General features: G+C 41.3%; 1 protein-coding gene across 1 annotated transcript in view; it reads left to right on the forward strand.

Annotated features, from left to right (window-relative positions):
* The window catches only part of LOC132264648 (dipeptidase 1), a 52,603-nt gene extending 35,629 nt beyond the window's left edge, over window positions 1–16,974 (forward strand). Inside the window, exons 2-12 of the mRNA XM_059764914.1 lie at window positions 1,887–2,080; window positions 3,478–3,634; window positions 9,628–9,760; window positions 10,207–10,357; window positions 10,416–10,485; window positions 10,567–10,593; window positions 10,690–10,839; window positions 10,900–10,984; window positions 12,901–12,976; window positions 13,037–13,175; window positions 16,524–16,974. Coding sequence (XP_059620897.1) covers window positions 1,926–2,080; window positions 3,478–3,634; window positions 9,628–9,760; window positions 10,207–10,357; window positions 10,416–10,485; window positions 10,567–10,593; window positions 10,690–10,839; window positions 10,900–10,984; window positions 12,901–12,976; window positions 13,037–13,175; window positions 16,524–16,631 — 1,251 coding nt within the window. The 5' untranslated portion in view covers window positions 1,887–1,925 and the 3' untranslated portion in view covers window positions 16,632–16,974. The remainder of the gene's footprint in view (window positions 1–1,886; window positions 2,081–3,477; window positions 3,635–9,627; window positions 9,761–10,206; window positions 10,358–10,415; window positions 10,486–10,566; window positions 10,594–10,689; window positions 10,840–10,899; window positions 10,985–12,900; window positions 12,977–13,036; window positions 13,176–16,523) is intronic.
* Window positions 16,975–17,713: the final 739 nt, after the last annotated feature.

Consider the following 17,713-nt stretch of genomic DNA (forward strand, 5'->3'; position numbering starts at 1 on the left):
TGGTCATTTTTATGAGTTGGGGACAAGCGACGACTTAAGCACATCCTGCAGCTAAACAACCGTACAAGAGAGTACATTTTATTGCTGCGGAAATGCTGTAAATTTCACATGAGTGTGCTTTCTGGGTGCTTGAGCGCTTTTTGCACAGGTGCTCGTCGTGAGGGTTGACGCCGAAACCCTCAAGCGACACGTACACTTCAATATTGGATCTGAAAGTGCCATTTTTCCACCCCTTCGCGCAGCCCATTTATGACTGGAACACATAAATTGTGCGGGTGCGGATGAAGTGTTTGTAATTTTCATGTGACACCACTCAAGAGTTATATGATTAAAATTTATAAAATATTAAATGAATTCTGTGGGATCCCTCGCGTTGGGTGCGATGTGAAGTATTTCCATATGGGGAGTGTGTGTGGGAGCGTGTGGGGGTGCTGAGGGACAGTCAAGGGTGGAAATTGTGTGGAGAAAGTGGTGGCAAAATTGACATAGTTGGTATTTTAAGCACATCCCCTATTGTTTGGGTGTTTGCAAATATATTTCAAACTCTTGTAATTCTGGCACGCATTTTGCCTCTGGGAAATTGCAGTCTAAGGGTTGAGCCTTAAAATTGTTTTTAATAATGCTCCTCAAACTGCATTTACATTCGCGCGGTTGTTTTTTTTTTCTCCGCTTCAGCCTCCCTTAATAGATGCCAGTGAACTTTTTCTCCCTCCAGCCCACCCTTCTCCACATCCTTTATCGCACCACAAAGTGGTTGCTAAACTTTTCTCAAGTCCTCTCTTTTTCCCATGAAGAACTCCCAGAGCAGCTGCATTACACAAAACTTTTTCCCACTTCTTCCCGATATTCTTTTGCCCATTGAAAAGAAAAATCCACTCTCATGTGAATGCAATATAGTTATATGTATGGCCAAAAAGTTGCATCCAGCCTCACACAAAAAAATTTCTATACTTTGCACACAGTTTTCGAGGAGAGTTCTTCCATTAGTTTGCCCAACATTCTCTGCACATTGGAAGTAATTGAAATTTATTCAATGTGTTTGATTCATCCTGTGTAGAGGAAGTTTCCGTTCACCCGCAACTTCTCATCTTCCCTGGGAATCCACTGGGTGATGGCAATAAATGCTGTGCCAGGATGAGATTTCAAAGGCCAACAGAATCAAACTGTACCCAGACGGGGCGGAACACCCCCTGAAGGAAATTGACTCTCAATCGAGGGAAGTTCTTGTCTCATTTTCCCCCTGATTTGTGCATTGGGGGAGGGTTGAATTACCATTGATATGCAAGTGCTGTAAGGCCAGGAATATTGACCCGGAATATAGGTGCATTTCGTCATCTTGCACCGTCGGTGTGGGGGGAAATGGTGCCGGGGGAGAGATGAATGAGTCCCTGATTCACATTTAAGTGGTGCTCCAGGCTAAACACACACCCTCAACTTCGCAGAGACACAGAGTCACTTCTCATTAATCATTTCTAATTGAGTGGTGTGCCATCACTGACGACTCGTGCGTCGTCCGGCAATTGGAATAAATTCCCACTCGATTCCCACGGGAAGACACTCACAACGCCAGAAACAACATAATTTATTACACTGTGGTCGACAACATCCACCGCAGCAGCGCAATGTTGCAAATGAGAATTCATGCAAATGCCACAACTTTGTGTTTATCAATTTAATCATAATGCAGAAGTGTGAAGATTCCGGAAAAATTGATCCAGTCTGATGAACTTACAGGAGTTGCAATATCAACTGTAATCTGCTAGATTGTGCGTTATTCACGACACACATCTGTATTTGGCAATTTAATGACTTCTCTCGCAAGAGATTCTCAGCATGTTTGTGACACACGCCCAACTTTTTTTTTCTTTCTTTCTGTACACTTTCAGGGGCCAAGGAGACGCCAGGACACGGACAAGGCGAGGGCAATGCGTCGCAAGAGGCCCCCGGGCGGCTTCCTGCTCTGTGGACTCCTCAGCTGGACAATAATGATGAATTTCCTTCCGATGTGCTTGTGCCTCAATCTCGAGGAGAGGATGAAAGTCGTGGGCAAAGTGCTGAAGGAAGTGCCTTTAATCGATGGGTGAGTGTTGTAAATTTACATTTATAGGCAAATGTGTGTTGAACTGCTTGCCAAATCTCCCCTTGACATATGATCACAGCCCCATAATTCTGTTAATTGTCCAAATCAGCTTAGTCGGCAAATCGTCACAGACCATCGGCAAACAGAAAATCCGGCCCATTTGCTGTCGCTCTGTGACTCTGGGTGTCTTCGAATGGCTGTCAATGGCGATGGAAGATGGTTGTATTTGGAGTCATCATCATCCATTTCACAAGATAAATTCAGTGTGCAAACATTGTGTCACAACAATCCGCAATAATTACTCAATTGAGAGCAAAACTGTTCGAAGACTCTGGATAGATTCATCCTCGGCGATGTTATGGAGATAATCTAATGAAAAATTGATAGTTAAACATTTCAGTGGTCACAATTGAATAATATTTGTCGTCTCTGATTTCCAATTTGTGCATAAAATAATCCGGAAATTGAGGATGTCAAGCGTTGAAATGATAGGCAGATGAACACAGAGAGATCCTTTTATTAATCATCCCTCGTATGCGAAACTAATGGATGATGTTGTTTAATCAGAGTGAAGCCTTCGCGGTAAAATATCTCAATCAATCTTTCGCCTCATTTGCAATACAAGCGTGTGTTCGTGGAAAAGGAGTGAAACCACGCGATGTCAACCTTCCCTGGGAAGCTATAATTAATGATGTTTTCCGAGATGGGAGAAGAATCCTCGGGCGACGGGGGGGTTAAAAGTGAAGACAATCAAGTGGCAAGAAGTCAGTAGTGCTTTTGAGATTAATAATGAAGCTTTTCCCCCCTGAATTTTGTACGTCTTGTCGAAGAAACCACATGCGTTTATTAATGCAGATACAACCATTTATTAAGATCAATTTAAAATTAATCCAATCTGCTCTAATTTCACTTCCCATCCCCCAATTGCTATCCATTCTGATTAGGAGCGGCAGAAAAGGGGGGTGGGTTTTGAATTAATTATTGAAATTGCTTAATTGGGACACGCTTGGAAATCTTCGGATGTTGCAATGGAAAATGTTGGGAAAATATCGCCACAAGAGAGAGAGAAAGCTCAAATATTGCGTCCATGTGTTGTGTGACAATAAACATTTTATGAAGATTCAGATTATTAATCCAATTGTGGACATGGTGAAGTTTTGTCTCTTTGATTCCCCCCCCCAACTTTACGACTCGCTTGTGTTTCCAGTGCTCGTGATCACTCTGGCATGATGAATGCATGGAAACATACAACTTGCCATGAAAATTGAATTACTCCCTCATTCCGGAGACTGTCCTGAATGCGCTCGTCATCTCAATTGATCAACAGACGAGAGCGCAAACATGATGCGAAAAGACATTCTCTGTCATTTCATATCGGTGGCTTGTTTGTTCCACAGACACAACGACCTGCCGTGGAACATCAGGAAATTCCTGAAGAATCAACTCCGCGAGTTCCGCTTCGGTGAGGATCTGAGGCAAATCTCACCGTGGTCCACGAGCGTCTGGAGTCACACGGATCTGCGGCGCCTGCGGGAAGGAATGGTGGCTGCACAGGTAAATATTTATAACTGGTCTGATAAGCACACTGAAAAGTCACATAAATTGCATTCAGAAGCAATGTTGCGCGAGGAAACAAATGACTGTAATCTCGAAGATGAAAAGCACTTGAGTTTTTCCATCTTCCGCATCACGTTCTTCACGCAAATCTCTCGCGCTGCACACAATCTGAAAAGAATTGTGGGTGAGAAGCAGAACAAATAGACTGTTGGGGGGGGGTTTGTGGAGAATGAGGGCGGAGCATAGGAGTGGGCGGAGTCATAAAAACAACGTTTTTTACTCTCTAGCTTGACATATTTCCCGTATTAGGCAAAATTCTTTAAAGGTTAGTGAAGAAAATGATTGCTTTAGTGATTAAAGATGATTTATTTTTCATTATATGCATAAGTATACAATTTTCTACACTTCTCACGGACAGAGAGTAATGATGGCGATTCTGTCAAAGCATCTTCCGTGAAGATTTTGTATCTCTTCCAGTTTTTTTTGCATGAAAAAGGCTACAAATATACAAGCAATTCTCAAGTGTTTACATTTTCAATTTCAACTCATTCACACTTTTGTTGTTGTGTCGCTCTCTCTCTCTGCTCGTGTCATTATTTTCTTATCATTTTCTGTATTTTCACCCACCAATTTTCCTCGAGAGCACAGAAAAATTCCACTGCAGGGAATTTTTGTACGCCTTTCACCATAGCGTCTCGAGTCCTTTCACATTCTCACCGTCTCGATGGCATCTACTTAAAATGGCATTTTTGCCTGAAAGTCTTCATGTGCAAATGGAATGTAATGCCAAAGCGACTTTCATGACGGCGAATTTGGATTTCAAGATGCTTTTCGAGAGTGGATGTGAAATGGTTTGTCGGATGAAGAAATCAATATAGAATAGATTTTCATGTATTGATATGCAAAAGAGATTGCAATTTTCCATGCATTCCACATTGAATTTTCATGCCATTCTCTCCGCTGCACTCGTCACGTGTTGTCAACACTTCAATCATACTCAAAGGGAAGTGTTAAAAATCTTTTGACATGCTGGAAAAATGCCACCCCAAAAAAAAAAAAAAACGCAAATATTCTCACTCCATCGAAACTTTCCTTGCGTTTGTTCACACACGAGCCACTCAACATTGGGGAGGAGAATGTTATGGAAATAGAATGTACATATATTGTAGGGCGAGAAGCGAGTGTCGTGAATAATGCAAAATACAATAAATTAAAGCAAAAATACTGCCACAAAATCCAGATTTAGCGAAAACGTGGAATTTTCTTCTCTGCCAGACACTGACATCGATTTATTTGACTGGAGGCTGCCTCAGCTCAGAGCCCCAAGTCTTGCAGCGTATAAATATTCAGTGGAAATGAATGGTTGTGTTGACGAAATTAAAGTTCTGGCATCAACATTGTCTTCTGTGCGGGTAAATGCCCCACAAGAGCTTCCCAGTGGGAGCTTGAGTACACTTTATATGGATGAGCGAGAGAATTGTGTGGCTGAGGGAATCATAAATTGCGTGAAAGGAAAACCCATGCGCAATGTTTCACGGGAAATTTGATAACAAAACTCAGCATTATTGCAGCAGATTTCAACTGTTGATCGTGCAAATCTAAATTGAGAGTTTATTTCAGTCTCTAAGGAAGTCCGGAACTTCCTAAAAGCGATTACAGACTATCAGATTATCCACGGGAGGTTCAACGAGAGCGCGAGTATGTACGGTTGACAATTCGCTTAGCCAGAAAACGCGAATAATCCCTCGATATATCGAAGGTTCAGCCGATTTTTCAGGTGTTCCCGACGACAGCACGCTCGTGCGAAAATGCGCCGAAACATTGCACGATTTAGGAAGGGCAAAATGGCCGAATGTCTTGCGAATGATTTCTTGGTTTATTAAAATCATTTAATTCTTCTGCGCATCATTCATTTTCGCAATTTAACCGTAAAATTTCACGCTTTTGAAGTATGCAAATCAACTGACAGTTGAACACACCAAACACAGTGGCGCTAGTGTTGATAAAGAAGAATAACTCTTGAGTGTGTTTAGCGCCATTTCATCCACGAATTATGGCTAATCCATATTTTGAGTGTGTAAAGGTGCAGATCAACCACGAATTATCGTTGATCGGATCTTTACACATTTCAAGCTGGAGGACTGATCCGAGCTCGCGACGATTCGAGGATAAGCGGCAAGTCTGTAATCGCTCTAAGAGTTTGTTGAACGCAAAATATCTGAAGGATAATAGCTGTGACTCTGTACAATGCTCAAGAGTGAATCTCCCTTGAATTCTCCACATGACATCCATACAATGAAATGATTCTCACATTTTATTCTGGCAATTGTTCCTCATAATTCACAATGGAAAAGCTCCATATCGTGTCATCTCTCGCAAGTGGGTGAGATTGACAGTGAAATGCTACTCTGGAGAACATGCAAATTATCTCAATGGACATAAAGCACGTCTCTTGACATCCTTCTTGTGGGGCAGAGAGAAAGTTTCCCCGATAAGGATTTCGACGGCACTTTTCACAGTTTGCTCACCAATTCAACCCTCCCGATAAAATTGGCCAACTTTATGTGGAATTTATTTTGATATTTCGACATTTCTGTGTGTGCAAATTGTTCACTGCTGGGAAAGAAAAATGCTGTAGCCAAAGTAGAGCTTCTCAATGCAAAATAACCCCCTTGAAAGTTGTGAAAAGTTCCAGTGAATTTGAATGGGTTTTTCCATAATATTGAATTCAAGTATGAGAAGATTGTATATATTGAGAAAATCCTCATGAGATTGAGCATAAGTGCGAAATATTTGCCTGCTGAGAATGCTTTTGTGCATAAAATACCGATTATGAGTCGCGACTGTATCTTGGCATGGAATTTCTCCGGGAAAATTGTGATAATTCCTTTTTCTGCGCCTCGAGCGCCTCAAGCATGGGGAATCTTTTCACATTTTTCACCAGACCGTATAGAGAGACAGAGAGAGAAAGAGAGAGAGAGAGAGAAAAAAGGTATAAAAGTCTATGGATATAATGCTACCTTCCGCGTGTTGTACTTTCCCGAAGCTCAAGGAGTATTGTGAAGATATCGTGTTTCACTGTCATTTTCTGTCACATGAATTGCCCAAAAGAATGCTGGCTTTTCCATGATGGAAAAGAATGAGAGCAAGAGAGAGAGAGAGAGATGGAGAATTTCTGTGTCAGTCGGAAAATGGAATGTTTTCAAGAGAGAGAAAAATATTTCTTCTTCATATGTGTGGAACACAGAAAAGTGCGGGAATGCCGGAAAAATACAGTTGAAATTGATCGAAAATGACTAGGAATCGTTCGGTGTATTTTTATCCCCTTTCCTCATAAGTTTTATAGCCATTTTTCCTGATTTATCGTAATTGTACTCCTTTTACAAGCCAGGAGGACGTTTATTTCGCTTTTTGGCTATATAGACTCTCGCTCTCTCCCTCCCAATTTCGGGGGTTGTTTTCTCGATTTGCCACGCACACATTCTGTTGTGCTTTGGCAGAGAGAAAGAGAGAAAGAGAGAAAGAGAGAGAGAGAGAGAGAGAGAGAGTAGAGTCAACCATTTGGCATGAATGTTCTCATGCGCCTCTGTAAAATGAGGAAAATGAAGAGGACTATAAAAAAAATGAGAGGAGGATTTTCACCAGGAAATAATGCCCCATTCTCCCAATCCCGAAATCCTCGTGGGAAGGGCAGAAAAATGCTCGTGGAAGGTATTTCCGTGAAACTCTCAGCTTATCATCTTCGGAATATTATCCCAAAGCGTCCCAAGGCAAGGGAGACAAGGGTGGGCTTGTAATCCTATTAAGACAATATCCACGAGCCACTCATCTGCATCTTGACGGGGTCGTAACTTCTGACCTCATAAATCGCACTTATCAGCCGCACATTTACCTTCTCTCGGCCGCGCGGCGCGGCTTTTATTGTCGAATAAATCAAATCGAATCATCAAAGTCACTTGCATCGCGCACCCCTCGCCGGGTGTGGATTGGGGGTCGGGGGTGGTAGACAAAGGGGAGCCCACCCACACGGTGCATATTGTGTGCGAATAAGCCAGACTTTTCCACCTCGTGCGGTGCATTTCCAGCCATATGGATAGTGAGCAGAATGTAAACTTTTATGGCTGGCAGTCATGCTTGTATTATAATGTTGGCAAAGTCGTATATCATTTTCTGTAAGTGTTTTAACTACTTTACACTTTCCATTGTGCATTCGGGGCCATAATACAAAACACCAACCGCCATGCGGCATAATCTATCCGGGTTAGTGTCGCCCGCCGTGAATGAGCGGATCCGCCATGGATTTTGTGCAAAAACCATCCACAAACTGTAAGCCAAGCAACAACACTTGGAGTGCAGCGCCTCTGTACATACAGTAGCGAAAATTAGGTTAGGACACTTATGAAATTTTGGCCATTTTTCTATGCGTGCCTTATATGACACCTTCGTTATCCTGGTTTTGTGTAAAGTTCGTATTGCGCATCGTTGGATGAAATTTCTGGACAATTTTGATTGATCAATGAATTTTAGTTATTTGGAATATCTTTTCATGCAACAATCGCCACAATGCTAGATTTTGTGGCATGGCATGGGCACCATTCACCACATTATGGAACCCTTGTATGCTAGACAATATGCAAACGCAATTAGAACCATTTTCCTGCCATGCATCAATAAGAAATTACAGATTTTCTGAACCCTATAATAAGAAATTGACTAAAAATTACCCTTTCTAAAGAGCAAAATGCTGTAATTTTCACGGCTACATGATTGTTCTTGAACGATTGACTTCGACTCCTTTTCTACACTTCAGAAAAAACCTGTGAACAGGATTTGGGCCGCGGTTGTGCGTAAGAAATTAAGAAATGCATAAAAAGCGTTAAATGATAGCTTAAAACATATAAAAGCAATTTGACAAATCCAAATCAAAGCGCTCTATGATGAAAATGTTTTCTAGACACTCCAAACTCATGAGTTAATATGATTATTCGAGGCAGTTTTATGATTATAACAAGGATTTATTCCCTATCCTTATACGCACATCTCTCTGCATTTTGCAATATCTCAGCCCCGAATTGAGATATCGTCATGATCTCAACGCCATTTGAAAGATCATTAAATTCTCATTATTTTTTATCTTAAGGTAATTGTCTCGAAAATTGAAAGAAATATCGAATTTTTAGCACCAAAAGGAAAAATGGCCAAAATTTCATAAGTGTCCTAACCTAATTTTCGCTACTGTATATATTTGGAGAGTCGGAGCTTTTCATGGCAGCTTCGCATGGAATGCATGACGAGTTAAAGTTTGGCTCTCGCCAATATAAAGTGGGAGAGAAATCTCTGAGCCTCGTATTTCATCCGGAAAGACAATATCATGGCAAAGTTTCCCCAAACAATACACTTCATCACTTTCACCCGGTGAGAAAGTATTTCTCTTGGCCTCAGAATGCTCTTCGCCAGATGAAATATGGAAATTATTATTATTATTGTACGAATGAACACTATTTTATCTCCAATTCAGCTCTTATTTGGCGTAAATCGCGCGGTTTTTTTTTATTATTAAACATTATGGAGATCATAAATCAGAAACACCGCTAAAGATTTATTCCACACTGTCACAGAATGTGGAGAATTGCAATGGAAGACAAAGAGTTTAATCACCCAAAGAGCAATTATATGTTCATAACTCAAGTTCTATCTTGATATGAACAATTCCAGAGATACAATTTGCCGCGCTCGCTGCACATTTGCATATGTGTGCTGCACATCCAATTTCCCAGACTCCACCAAGAAAACCAATTGCAAATGGGAAGATTTTTCACCCCAGAGAGTGAAATTACCCTCGCGATAGAGCATCACGAAACTTAGCAGGAAATTTATGCATTGGCTCTGAATGTGCGCAGCTTCTTCATCATCATGAGATATATATGTATCGTCGCTGAGGGGTGGTTTTCGCCCCACAAGGACTGACCATGCAAATTTGTCTCTTGCAGTTCTGGTCCGCATATGTTCCGTGCTCGTCGCAACACTTGGACGCCGTGCAACTGGCGCTGGAGCAAATTGATCTCATTCGCCGTCTTGTGAGTCTCTATCCGCAGCATATGTCACTCGTGACCACGGCCGAGGGTGAGCTTCTTCCCCAGCAATATTTAGCTTCCTTATCAACTCTCATTTATCTGCGCAAACACTCTCCAACCTTGTTTAGTTAATTCACTTTGTCACCCTCTTGCGTTTGTTGACAGAATGCAGCGATTCCCGTCGCTCGTCAGCGCGCGCTTAATTGTATATATCCTCTTTCCATTAAGCATCAAAAGTGCCTTTTCTTTGCATTCTTAATCATTTGCGAAAGGGAAGAAAGTTCCCGGCAGGAGAAATTGCTAAATTCATTTAGCCATGGGAGAGATGAAGGCTTTTATGCATCTGTAATTGGGTGTGCTCGTCTGCAATTTGAGAAGTGGAGTGCTTTAGCAATTAGTCAGAGGGTGAATTCACCTCCCCTAATTCCGATGCACGTGCAAATGGGTGGGAATTTCACGCAATTTGCCTAAGTCTCTTCGGTGTTCTCGTGACAGGTATCGATGAGAGTCATCAGGCTGGCAAATTGGCAAGTCTAATTGGTGTGGAAGGAGGTCACGCAATTGGGACCAGTTTGGGAGTCCTCCGGATGTTCTATCAACTCGGTGCTCGATATTTAACCTTAACGCACACCTGCAATACGCCATGGTGAGTCGCTCTGCGTTTTGCCACAGTGTCGCAACTGACTTGTGTGTGCGTCTTGCAGGGCCGATTGCTGCAAAGTAGACGAACCGGGGCGGGTGCCCCACATTGGGGGTCTCTCTCACTTCGGCACGGTAAGTCATAAATCATATATTCACCCACGCTTTCAGCGTCTCAACTCATACACAAAAAATCTATTACTGCGTGATTTATAGCTTGTCGTCACAGAAATGAATCGGCTGGTAAGTGGCAGAAGTATTATTAATTAATCCAACTCCCAGTCGTCCTGCATTGTTGAATGCTCACGCCCCGATTCTCTCTCTCTCTCTTGCGTCCAGGGGATGATGGTGGATCTGTCTCATGTGTCAGTGCCAACGATGCTGGACGCGCTGGCCACATCGAAGGCTCCCGTGATATTTTCCCACTCGTCAGCACATGCAATTTGCAACAGCTCCCGAAATGTACCAGATCACGTCCTCAAGCGAATTGTATGTCAATTTGCGATGCAGCTTTTTGGGCTGAATGTGATAAAAATCCATGTCTTTCAGGCGGTCAACGGCGGACTGGTCATGGTTGCCTTCTATCCACACTTCGTTAGCTGTGCCGAGAGCGCCACGCTGAAGGATGTCGTAGGTGAGTCACAGAAGCCACCAAAAAAAAAAAACAGATCCAAGAATCCAAAAATACCCTCAAACCCCTCGGCATTTGGAGCCCCGGCGGGAAAAAAATATCATGGATATTTCCCTTGTTTGGCCAGCATTCTGAAATGTAGAGATATTTCCTCCCCCCCATCTCGGGCATCTTCGCTATGGTAAATATTTTCCATGGTTTGGAGGGAGGGAATTTACGAGGAAAAACAAACATTACGGCAATCACAACACTTTGAACTCAACCCAGTCAACAATTCCCCGTCTGACGTGCGACTTTTTCCCGGCTGTGGGACTGTCGGTGGGCTTAACTTGACACTTCCCGGTGGAGACATTTCGACAGACACATTTACCGGGTGCCCCGCCCCTGAGAGGCTTTTAAGTGGAGCAGAATGACTGAGAAAATGGGTACACGTGAAGGGTGGCAGCCTGAGAGGTTTTGCATAGTGCCATTAATCCGAATGAATGCCAGACCATTTGTTGGGTCGCTCACAATATTCTCGCATCCTGAAGAGTTGCAAGGGGGAGATATTGGGGTGGAAAAGTGCTGCATAGCAGGAAATATCCGGAAGTGAACTTGTTACTTTCAGAGTTTTTCTTATATTGACAAAATGCAGTTGAATTCAGTTAAGAAACATTGTAGATTGTGTTAAAATCAAACATAACCTCAAAAATAACAATTCTTGAAACGATTTTACGGATTTTAGACTTGAAATAAGCAATTTTGAGACAATAACCAAGTCATAATAGAATAAAATCTTCAAGATTAGCTTGAAAAAGGTTCTAAATGGAATCTTTTATGATTCTATTTTTAGGTTATGGTCTAAAAAGATGCCTAAAACAGCTGTTTTAGGCGGATTTTTACAGAAATATTCATGATGTAGCTTAAATACAGATTTTATCCATTATAATCTCCTCCTTGGAACGCTGTTCTCTCTTTCTTCCCTGCTCTGGGACATCGTCTCTTCCTGGGGCAAGAATAAACGGGGCGACTGGAGAGTGTATTCATCACGGCAGAACCTTAAGGCATGGCCGTAAGGTGAAATGATTTTCGACGGGGGTAAAAACACGACTGTTACGGTCAGTTGACGATGACACAGACACACCGCATTGCTCCAAGAAAGGTTCCTTCATTGTTGCGAACAGCCACCCTTTTAAGATAAGGGTACAATGGCACGGGACGTGCTTAATGAGCCAGACGTGCATTTCACAAGAACAACCCCATGAAAACCTGCCCGAAGATTGCCGGTTAAATGATGAGAACATTTGCTCCACACGTGCATTTGGTAATAAATTTAATATCATCCCGATAGAGTGGCAGTCATTCCACCCACTTTTTGGCAAGTGTGCGACGTCAGTGGCACGTCTTGGGAGACAATGCGCAAAAATCACTTTCCTCCCGGTATTTGGATTAAGGCACTTTGCAAGTTTATCTTATTCTATTACATTAGACACACTCTCGGGTGGAGGGTGGAAAGTTTTAAGAACGCGCACGCCGAGGGTGAAAAGTTTCTGTGGGGTTTTCATCCAGTGTGAAATGGTGAAAAGATATGGCAAGTCTACAAAATTCTCAAGCATAATTGAATAAGTGGATCTCGTGCTGGAGTGCGCGCTCTATCAATTCCTCCCCTCAAAGTGAAAGTGGGGGTATGTTTTCGAGGGTGGCGAAGGGGCCCAGAAATCAGACTGCCTCTCAGTGTGATTTTAATTGACCACAAAACGACCCATATTCCCTCATCCAAGAGCCCCATCAAGTGCCATTCGGGGGTGCTTTGATAATGACGATGGATCGCAATATCGCCCGGCCTGATTAATTTGTCTAACGTCTCGCCACTGTGGCATCTTGTCGGGCAGGGCCTTCAATCAACCCACATCAATTGATTCTGATTGATTTTTCGGCAGCTCACATAAATCACATTCGGGACGTGGCCGGTGTGGACCATGTGGGAATTGGGGCAGGATACGATGGTGTCAATTTGTAAGTATGCCGCACGGCGCCTCGCAATTGGCCGCTCCCTCAATTGCCCGTCCGTTGCAGGGTGCCGAAGGGGCTGGAGGACGTGTCCAGGTATCCGCATCTGCTGGCGGAGCTGCTGGCGTCCGAGAAGTGGACCGAGGAGGACATTGGCAAGCTGGCGGGCAGGAATCTCATCAGGGTGTTCCGACAAGTGGAGCAGGTACGTTTGCCACATTCTCAAGATTCACCCCAACGAGTTGGCAGCCTTTGAGACGATAAAAGGTTGATTTCAACTACCCAAGTAGCGAAGTACCCAAGTAGGAAAGTCGACGTGACGGAAAATTTCATGGAGTGTGAAAATTATTCTTACTTTCCTCCGGTTTTCCCATCTCATCCAGAATTTATTGACATAAAATCAGTGTTATAACTAAATTCTAACCCAAATCTAATCTCAAATCCGAATATTTTGAACATAGTAAGGAATTGTTCTTGTTTCTTCTTTAGAAAAAAAAAACTTTAGTGCAGATTTTTAATTTGAAAATTAAAGTAAAAAACATTTTGAGCAAATTGCACGTTAGAATCGGTTAGATTGAGGTAATTTTTCAGTCATGCCAGAGCGCGTGCTGCTTGGGTACGATGTCACTCGCTTTTCCACCGCTCGAGAGTGGAAATAAGAAAGTTCCACGACGCTGATGGAGTGCCTCTTGCACTCCGAATGTGGCCTCCGGTCTGTGGTCAGAAGTTTTCCGTCCTTTCGCCGTCACGAGCCACGATGCAAATGCTTCAGTGCCAAGTCAGCGTGCAACATGATGTCGAGGACAGTCATTATGGGCAAACTTCTTCCGTGGCCGGGAAACTTTACTCCCTTTTTTCCAGCGGTCCTTTCTCCCTGGGGGCGGAAAATACAGGCGCGCGTGGGCGGTGTGGTTGACTTTGTGTACCAGAGGCTGTTCATTAAAATTATTGCCTTTATTGCCACTGTGCCGTGGCGGAAATCATGTCGCACTAATGATGCAGAAATTCCCGTGGAGGAAAACAGGAAAGCTACCTGATGGATTTCTTTTCCTGGCCTCACAATGCCTGCCACGGTAATTTCCTCTGCCAACTCCATGCGCCACGGAGTCTTGGGGACATTTTAGTGCCCGATTGAGAAAGCGCCACATTGTTGGCTGTTCTTTTATTAGGCAGTATTTTTCCAGTCTCTCATATCGTCCTTTCTGCCGCGCACACACACACGGTTAGCAATGAAAGGCAAAATGGCATGAGATATCATCGTGGAATACCAGTAAATTTCTTACAGTGTATCGTAATGACGGAGTCGGGCACCATTGTTGGGGAAGCTGATGAAAAAGCGCCATTTAAAGCACTCCCACGCTCGTCCATTGAGCGTAAAAAAACAGCCCCCTCAGAAAGCATTCAGCAACTCCTCTGATAAGGCTTTTTCCTCCATCCACTTGATATCGAATTGAGCGGAGTGTTTTTCTTTGGCCGGCGCACAACTTGTTAGAAATGCAGACTTTCCAATCCAACTATTTATTGGCGGGTGTCGCAGATAAAACACCCAGCGAGCAATTTACCCTTTTTCCCACACCCACAGTGCGGAGGAATCGTGGCTTTGTCATACAGATTTGGTCGAACAACCCCATTTGCGCCATTATCTCTGCGGCTCCACGCGATCAATTCATCCATTTGATTTTTGCGCCACTTCGGACGCAACTGTCGCTCATTTCCAAGAGCTCTGCTCGTGGCAAATAGTTGCCGAAAAAGCCGCCCTCTCCAGCATGATTGATTGCTTTTCAATAAACGATTTCCTTTATTGCATTATATGGCTCTCGCTATAATGGCAAGCTGTTGCAGGATATTTATTCAATTTCACCCAAACTCCCCCGCATCGCTGATTAATGACTCCACTGACCGTCCTCCGGTCCATCAGTCGCCATGGCGAGATTGGGGGAGGATTATTGTCGATTTTTCTGGCACCTCATTTGAATGCTTCATTATTGGGCGCCCACTTGCTAACACACTTCCCAAGCGATAATGGGCGAATTTACATCGATAGTGACAAGAGGAAGGAATGCAGGGCAATGATTGGCAATTATTGCAGATTTATGTTTTGTCAATTTATGGAGGGTTTTTAAATGTTATTCCTAGGAAAACTCTGCAATTTTTGCAGAAAAATTCTGTTTATGTCAATGTTTGTTGGAAAATTAGTCTTCCGACGACCAAACATTCAGTAAAATGACGAATTTTCAATTATAATTTTATCACTCTTAATCTAAGCCATTTCTCGTTGATATTTCTGTGAAAATCTCCTTATATTTAAGCCAGTTAAAATATTTAATCCCAAAATTGTCAGATAAATTTAAGAACAGTGGTTTTGTTTGATTTTAGCATTTTTTATCAAGTGGAAAGTCACTCGCAAGTTGAGACCATTGACTTTGTGATTATTCAATCATTTTTTCGATTATTTCTGATTGTTGCTCAAATTTTGATTATTTCATACAAAATTCTGATTATTTTCTGAATATTTAATTAAGATTTGATTTTTTAAAAATATTTTTTTATTTATTCTTAATATTTCATTAAAAATTGATTATTTTTTATTCAAAATTTGAATTTTTTCAACTTTACTTTGAAAAAAAAATCATTTTTTGATAATTTTTTTACGTTTGATTATTTTGCAATTTTACTTGGGAAAATATTTATTTTTTATTATTATTTTCAGAATTTGATTATTGAGATTTATATGTAATTTACTTGGGAATTTTTTTGGTTATTTTTTTTACAAAATATGATTCGTTTTCAGAATTTACTTATTATTTAATTCAATAATTGTTTTTTATTCTTTGTAATTTTTTTGGAAAATAAAAATTTTTAATTTTTATTTGAGAAAATATTCATTTTTTGCCTATTTAATACAGTATTTGGTTATTTTTATTTTGTTTTGTGATTTAACTCGGGAAAATAATCTTTTTTGATTATTTATTCAATATTAGATTTTTTTTCTTCAATTTTAATTGAGAAAATAATCATTTTCAGGGTTTTTTTTTTAATTATTTAAATCATAATTTGATTATTTTGATTTATTTTCTTCAATTTTACTTGGGAAAATAATCATTTTTTGATTATTTTACTCAAATAATCGATTATTTCATTAGAGAACATTAAGTTTCCTCAGAAATTGCCTTGTGATTTGCCCCTTGATTTTCACCACATATTGCCGCTAGAAGGCAGTAATTTAAACTATAAAAGCAATGTTGGAGTTCGGATTGTATTTCCTCCTTATTTTAGGTGTTCAAAAAATGCAAGTTGTGATAAATTTTATGACTTTTTTACTATTTTGTTTCTCAAAATTTTTATTTAATATTCTAAAAATATTTAAATATTCAGTCACAAATATTTTTTTTTATTATTTTACATTTTTACTTGCAAAATAAATTTTTTTGGTTTTTTTTAATAAAAAATTTTATTATTTAAAAATATAAAAGAATTTTTAATTAATTTAAGAAGCTTAAATTCGTCACACAACTTAGAGAATTTTGCACCATTCTTCTGCTCCTCTTTGCAGGTGAGAGACCAACTGGAGGCGCAGGGAATGCCGCCCGTGGATCAGTCGATTCCGCCTGAGGACATCCTGGGCCGCTCGTACTGTCGCTACTCAGGGCCGCGCACGTGATGGTAAAGGAAGCCCATCGGAGCCCCGCACACGATATCATGAACAAAAGTCTATCTTCAGAACGTAATGTGATTTTATCGCCCAACCATCAGACAGCGGATTGTCGCTGGGGACAATTGGTCGGCCGATGGCGCAATTCAGCGCCACGAAGTCGATATCCAAACGAGTTTTAAAACAATATAAAAATTTGTAACATGACCAATTTGCTGTACATATGCAGAAAGTGACGAGCCCGCACGGAAAAGCGGGTCAGCGAGAGGCGAAAAAGAGCAGAGATGGCCGGATTTTTTTTTTTACCCCCAATTCTCCTCCATATGCAAATTTTGATGGTGATATATTGCGTGGCGGGTGTTTTTTTTTGGGGGGGGGGGGTTCTGCGTTCTTCACACACCGAGAAAAATGTTGAAAAGCAGAAAATGCTTTATTTCAATCCTTTATGCAGTTTAGCAATTTCGCGAGAATAGACTTTATGGTGATTTTATGAGAGTTTTGCTGTGCTTTTTTTTCCCACTGCAGCGAAAAAAGTGTCACGAGAGAAGATTTAAACTGCAGATTCTTGCAGTTTTTTCCGAGAGAAGAGAGAGAGGTCAGTGCGTATGATATGATCAGTAAAACTCATGTGCTCTTGAGTGAATAAAGTGAGGCAAAACATCATTTTGCCATTTTTCCAACCCTCGTGAATGGGAAAAATGGAATTCTCCCACAAGAGTTGCCGAAAAAGTCTCCCAAAGTGAGTTTGAGAGCGATATTCACTGGCTGCGTTTTTAATTTCCGCTGAAAACATTTATATATATATATAGTTATTTTTGCTGTTGTGGCTCCACTTCAAAGTGTACACAGAGATAAAATGTGATTTTTTCCCGTCGTGGGAAACTTGCAATAATGAAATACGATGTTGTTTTTTTTTCACCATACTTTCACATGGAAATTTTGTAACTCTGCATTAGTTCTTTTCCTCACTCGCTCACGTAAAATGCTATATATCATATGTTGACCATGAGCTTTGGTGATTCTTCCGGACTTCAATTATTTTTATTGTACTGGGGATTTCATTACATTTATTCATTCCACTGTTTATCGTG

The sequence above is a fragment of the Phlebotomus argentipes genome, unplaced genomic scaffold, assembly GCF_947086385.1.
Source record: "Phlebotomus argentipes unplaced genomic scaffold, Phlebotomus argentipes genome assembly contig_2, whole genome shotgun sequence".
Lineage (NCBI taxonomy): Eukaryota > Metazoa > Arthropoda > Insecta > Diptera > Psychodidae > Phlebotomus > Phlebotomus argentipes.